This window comes from Etheostoma spectabile, chromosome 1 (genome assembly GCF_008692095.1).
Source record: "Etheostoma spectabile isolate EspeVRDwgs_2016 chromosome 1, UIUC_Espe_1.0, whole genome shotgun sequence".
Taxonomy (NCBI): Eukaryota; Metazoa; Chordata; class Actinopteri; order Perciformes; family Percidae; genus Etheostoma; species Etheostoma spectabile.
The window spans coordinates 17,305,666-17,312,067 of record NC_045733.1 but is presented as its reverse complement, the minus strand read 5'-3'; the positions used below and the strand labels follow the sequence as shown (position 1 = coordinate 17,312,067).

General features: G+C 36.4%; 1 protein-coding gene across 2 annotated transcripts; it reads left to right on the top strand.

Moving 5' to 3' along the window:
• The first annotated feature begins 2,822 nt into the window (after positions 1-2,822).
• Positions 2,823-5,312, top strand: mibp2 (muscle-specific beta 1 integrin binding protein 2). 2 transcript variants are annotated; one of them, XM_032541110.1, is made up of 8 exons: positions 2,823-3,091; positions 3,707-3,797; positions 4,016-4,064; positions 4,250-4,439; positions 4,543-4,614; positions 4,686-4,792; positions 4,886-4,980; positions 5,060-5,312. In XM_032541110.1, exons 1-7 carry the CDS (start codon positions 3,066-3,068, stop codon positions 4,969-4,971), a joined length of 621 nt encoding a protein of 206 aa, XP_032397001.1. In that variant the 5' UTR covers positions 2,823-3,065; the 3' UTR covers positions 4,972-4,980; positions 5,060-5,312. The 2 variants fall into 2 exon arrangements, with proteins under 2 accessions (XP_032397001.1, XP_032397081.1); XM_032541190.1 differs by lacking the exons at positions 2,823-3,091; positions 4,016-4,064.
• The last annotated feature ends 1,090 nt before the right edge of the window (positions 5,313-6,402 follow it).

Here is a 6,402-nt window from a genome sequence, read left to right as displayed (position 1 = left end):
AACGCTCATTATATATGCTGTATTGTTCCTTCATTCTTCCATACATTACTTATTGTTTGGAGATATGGGGAAACACTTACAAAACCAACACGGAACCTATATTCATTCTTCAAAAGAGAGCCTTAAGAATGTAAATAAAACCACTTATAGAGAACCAACTAATCCACTGTTTATTACATTAAAAGCACTAAATTCAGAGATATTGTTGACTTTAAAACTGCACAAATTATGTACAAAATAATAATCACAGCTGTCGAACAGTGTTCCAAATAAGAGAGAGCAAACATCATTTAAGAGGAATATTTATATATAAAACGAAACCTAGGAGAACAATTGCTAAATATCACTGCATCACAACTAAAGGAGTTACTTTATGGAACAAGCTGCAGTGAAGAGATGAAATCATCTATAACAATGAGCAATTTCAGAGATATTTAAAATTAATATATTAAAGGGTACGAAAAGGACTTAAAGTGATGGTATTGTAGTAGACTGTATGGTTTCTTGTCATTTATATGCTGGTTTGTCTATATATTAACATATTTATATACCGATACGTCCATATACTGGTATGTTTATATGCTGGTATGTCCATATGCGAATATATCTACATACTAGCATGTCTATATACTAAGTCTAGTATGGCTGTGTTATGTAATCTGCTATAGATAGATGGTATAGAAAGTAGAAGAAAGGGAAGAAGAAAAAAAAAAAGGGTTTATACGTGTTTGTGTGTGTATGCATCGGTGTCTATGATGTGTAAATAACAATGTGTAAATAACTGAAGAATAAGATTTACTAAAGGATAAAAGTAGAGAAAGGGGGTCGGACTTGATAAGTTGTTTATCAACTTCTTCCTACTCCTTTTGAACATGGAACATTTTTGTTCCTTTTTGAATGACTTTCAAATTTGGAAGATTGTGCTAATAACATGACCGTATTTATCTGTCGTTCTAATTATATGTATGCAGGAATGCATGCATATAAATCTTTTATTTTAATGTTGTTGTTTTTTGTTGTTTGTTTGTTTTTTGTTTAAAAACTATAAATGTTCAAATAAACTATAAACTAAACTATAAACTAACTAATTGTATTAGGTGATATTATGGGGTATTAGAGTTGCAAGTGTAAAGCAGACAATACATGTGTAAATAATAGTAATCTTTATTTGTAGAGCACTTTTCAAAAACAAGTTACAAAGTGCTTTAACAAGTGTAAAAACAATACTACCCAAGAGACAATAATACAAAAAGACTAAAGCATGAAAACGTTGAAAAGACTAAAATACAGATAAATATAAAATTAGTAAAATACAATAAAATAAAAGGGATAAAATAAAGTCAAATAAGATCGGGAAAGGCTCTCCTATAAAAGTATGTTTTAAGAGGGGAATAAAAGAGTTGACTGACTCAGCTGACCTGATCTCCTCGGGCAGGCTGTTCCAGAGCCTCGGGGCCCTGAAATAAATCATGAGTCACAGGAATTAACAAAAATAGGGATTGATAAAAAGGTCTTCGCCAAATGTAGTAGTTGTGTGAAAAACGTGATGTGGGTTTCAATTGATTGAATTCAGTTGAGTGATTAGCATTCAGTTCCAAGAATCTCTGAGGCCCATTTTGAAAGAGAATAGTATTGTCATTGCATCACAAAGTATCAAAATGAGAAGGCAACAGTTTGGTGGAAAATGTTAATCAGTCTTTAAACCTGAATGATATCATCCTAGTAGTATCAGTATTTCTCTCCACTTGACCCCCTTGAAACATTATACCGTTCTAATCCACGAAAGCTTTTATATTGCTGTGAACATCGAGACATTTAAGAAAATCTCCTCCAAATTGGCTGACTGAAGATGAGTCAAACTATGAATAGAAATCCTACAAATTCCACTTCACTGGGCGACTTCCTCCTCATAGCTGAGGCTCTTGAGGGTGTGAACCCCAACATAAGTAATATTTTGGGGCAACCTCAGGAAACTTTGTCATGGATTTAGTTTTGAAGTTTCTAAACACAAAAGAGATGTCAGCTGCATGCTGGGGAAATAAACACCACAGCAATGCGAGTGTGTCAACATCCTTTGCTTTTGTTTGTGTCACTGATTCAATATGATTTCTATGGCAGTACTGGCAGCCTCATCTTGTATGTTATGTGTGTATTGGTGTGTATTATGGTTAAGGGAGTAGCTGATAACTGCTGAATGCAACTAAACTAACATTGGAACTAACAAGTGGATGAAAACTCTGACAGGTCATCTACACCATACGCACAATGCAAAGTTGCCCTATAATTAACATTGTCTCTAGGTCCTAGTGGTCAAAAGAAGCCCTTTCTTTCTATAGATTACTTAGGGCAAATGTTACCAATAATGAACGGCACATATCTATTCTCTTTGATGTTTTTGCAATTTTAACTTGATCTATATTTGGCTACAGAATGTGTTTGTATGAAAATTAAGAGTGGCTTTGAAGAGTGCTCTCTTTCACAGGCTTAGTTATGTGTTAATGTAAGCAGTGTTTTAATGTAGTAGCCTACTGTAGGTCCTGTAGTATAATTACTCTAAACTCAAATGGTTTTTACAATATAGCAATACATAATTTCTTATAAACTTAAAGTAGGCTATGTTTTGCATTTTAAACCTAATATATTCCGCCACTGTTTACTTGTAGCCTACTTCTATGCTTTACAAATTAAGATTACATCATAGAAGCATAGAAGGTTTAGAGTGGGCGGAATGAGGAAGGGGGATGGAGCTGCGGTAACATTCGTTCCTTATTGGCTGTTGTGGGTTTTCCGTGCAGACCGATGTGTTTAAATAGCCAATCACGTCGCCTATCCTCAGTATGTGTAGAAGCTGCATTGAGCTAACAGACCTCTCTCGGTGTTACACCGCGTCCGAGTGACATCTCTGTCTCTGCTCTCGCCATACCCACTTAACACAAGTGCCATGGAGGAAATAAGTAGTTGACGTTTCCTGTTGCAACCTTCTCTTTTTAAGCTTTCTTCCCGTTCGGTTTACTGACGTTTTTAACTCTCAGCGACTTTTCTGCGACCTTTAACCATCCTAAACCATGAAGTACATCATCGGCATCGGCGGGTGAGTTCCGACGGATGAAAGACCGGTAGCTAAACTAAGCTAGCTGGTTAACCTAAGCTGCTAGGCCTCAAGCCCGGCACGCGTGGAGAGAGGGCGGTCATGACATCCGCTGAATTGTTGCTTCCTTTTTTTGTATGACTGCTTTGTTTAACAATTGTCGGTTTCTTTTAGCGCTATCGTTAAGTCCTAGTGGAATTTTCCGTCAATAAACAGAGCTAAAGCTAACTTTTACGAGCATGTAGAGCGAAACGTAAACCCGCCACATGTCCAGTTGACCCACCCTCTTTATGTTTACATGTCTTGTATATAAATGCTTAAAATCCCCTAAATGTGTATACTTTTGTTAACGTGCTACAGACTGCTCTGAGGATGGGTGTCTATGGTTAAAACCCCGTGTTGTTAAAATCCGTGAAGATAAATCGGATGTAACGAAAATGAAGTTACATATATTTAACGTAACGTTACCTGACGTGGAAAACGTTAATGGCATTAATTTATAACTGCTATCAAATAGATGTTTCAGGTATAATACCATAAGTGATGGTCTAATCATTCATCTGTTTTATGGTTGCATCATCCACCATTCATTGCCTTTTATTGCTTTGTCCTATTCAGTGTAACAAATGGAGGGAAAACCACCCTCACCAACAGACTGATCAAGAACCTGCCCAACTGTTGTGTGGTACATCAGGATGACTTCTTCAAGGTGAGCCACATGCACACATCTGTCTTTTGAATTTTGGAAATAGCCAACCAAAGGTATTGCTCTGAGTAGCTAATACAAGTATGTTGGATGGTAACACTTTGCTGCCTGTGTTACTAGATACTATTTGACTAGAGTAAAAACACTATCAGAGCCTTCCATATAGCAGAGTGTAGCTCTAGTGGAATGTACCTGGGTACATCTTATCATGTATGTTTCAGCCCCAAGATCAGATTGAAGTTGGTGAAGATGGCTTTAAGCAGTATGATGGTAAGCCTGGGTTTTTATGAAAAGGTTTGAATGTGTGCATTTTGTGTGTTTTTGGTCCTGCTGTAACATTGTTTAATTTCTAAACTGCATGCAATAAAGACAAACTTAACACTGAACATGTTTCTTTCATCTCCAATTTTCTATTCACTTCTCCTTCCATCCTTTTGCCCCACTTTGCTCTTCAGTCCTCACTGCTCTGGATATGGACGCCATGATGAGTACTATCTATGCATGGTTGGACAACCCAGTGAAGTTTGAGAAGTCTCATGGCGTCAATAACACCCTGGATACTGAGCTCGTCCCAAAGTCTGACACAAAGGAAGAGGAGGAAACTCACATCCTTATTGTGGAGGGCTTTCTTCTTTACACCTACGGGTAAGAATTTTTGCTAATTGCATTTGTTTGTCTTTTTTTTTTTTCCACTGTAAAAGAAATTTGACCAAGTAGGCCTTGACATTGTTTGTTTTTTCCCTTGCAGACCCTTGATTGACGTGCTGAACCAACGTTACTTTATTTCCATCCCATATGAAGAATGCAAAAAGAGGAGGTGGTAAGTTCTTTGGTGTTAACTTGTGTTTTTAAAGTCTTGTCTGCTGGTTTTTAATTGGGGTGCCTCTGCAGCTCCAGGAACTACACGGTGCCAGACCCCCCCGGCCTCTTCGACGGCCATGTCTGGCCCATGTATTTGAAACACAAGAAAATCATGGAGTCAACAGATGTTGATGTCTGTAAGTATTATGGGCATTATGTTTAATTTTCATGTTTTAATAATTTTAAAGTTTCTCCTATTTATTTGACTTAAATGTGTTGTGCTATTGCAGTGCAGCTAGATGGAACCAAGTCAAAGGAACAACTGTTCAACTTTGTCTACGGTGACATCCTGAATAATATCCAGAAATCTCATTAACAAACAAAGGTAAACAAATAATTGAACTGTCCTGTTATCAAATCTTTGTATCTGTATGTGAGTTTCTGATTGTTTTTATGTATTGCAGGTCATACGATCGGCTAAAGGAGCATATAATCAGCCTGCAAGCAGACCACCGCCTTGCCTTAAGTTTCTACCTGGCAGCTCATTTAGCTGACTGCTGATTTCTTTTTTTTGTAAATGTTTTAACTGATGGCATCAAATGCTGGCTTGTTTTTATATCTACCATATTTATTGCTTTGTTACAGCCTACACTCCAAAAAGTGTTGATGGATATGTTCAGAGGATGGTTGCACTTATGTCAATAAATGTTCATCCTGGCAACTTTTGTGTTTATTTTTATTAAGATATAAAAGCTTTATTGGTTTTTAAAGTGGCCAGCTGTTGCACTGAAAGTATTACAAAACCCTTCAAAATGTATTCAAAGTTCTTTTTGGCATGTGTGAAGCATACAGGTAAATTGTCTTAAATATAGCCCCTATTTTATAATTGCAGCCCTGGGTAGCTGCCACGTTAAGCACAGTGAGCAGACGGCTTTCGCTATCTTGTTCCCATGCAGCAGTTGGTGTAAGTGATAAGTGACGAGGTTGAACCTCGTGAGCACAAGGCTTATCTAAATTCAGACACACTTGGGCTATTCCCCGGAAGTGTTACCTTCAGAATAAACTACTTTTTAAAGATCCCTTATCTTGTTTTACAGAAAAAGCTTTATCATAATGCAGATCAGGTCACTTAATGAAAGAAAATAATGGGTTCAAGCTGTAATTTATGGCAGTTTTAGTATTCCAAAAAACTGGTAAATATGGTGGACAAACCCAATTTCATCCCACACAAACTTTATTTTTGGTGGTTTTTTTTTTTTAGATTTTTAAATTCCATAAACAAATATAAATTCTAAAATGCTTTCCTCCAATTGCAATAAATAACATAACCATGTCAGATTCTCCATAAAGCTGTAGTAACCTTAGATGCATCCACTGCTTAGTGTTTTTGTATTGCAGATATATTATGTATTAATATGGTTCTATGAGTAAATACACTATGTATTGTGCCGTGGAACCGAGCTCAGCTAGCGAGCAAGTTGAGCTTTGTAAATATTGTGAGACGAGAGATGTAGTTCACTGAGCGGTTTTACACAAAATTAAGGTCATATGACAAACCCTACGGCTAACTAAGACTTTCTCTGTTGAAAAATTATCTTTTATAATGGATATTTGTAATCCACACTGTATTAAATCTGTAATATTATGGTTGTATGTGTATATACACAATATGTAAATGTAATTAAAATCTTAAGACATATTGTCATCTTTGCCTACATAAGTACTGTAAAATAAGGTAGTGGAATTATGCAATGCCATAATGAATTAGGGCCATGCATTATTATTGTGCATGTGCGTAGTACAGCAT

What these genes read in the sequence shown, in the direction of transcription:
- mibp2 (XM_032541110.1), top strand. Translation starts at nt 3,066, where the DNA reads ATGAAGTACATCATCGGCATCGGCGG. An exon ending in TACATCATCGGCATCGGCGG is followed by an intron (nt 3,092 to 3,706) that starts GTGAGTTCCGAC and finishes TGTCCTATTCAG; the next exon opens with TGTAACAAATGGAGGGAAAA. An exon ending in GAATGCAAAAAGAGGAGGTG is followed by an intron (nt 4,615 to 4,685) that starts GTAAGTTCTTTG and finishes GTGCCTCTGCAG; the next exon opens with CTCCAGGAACTACACGGTGC.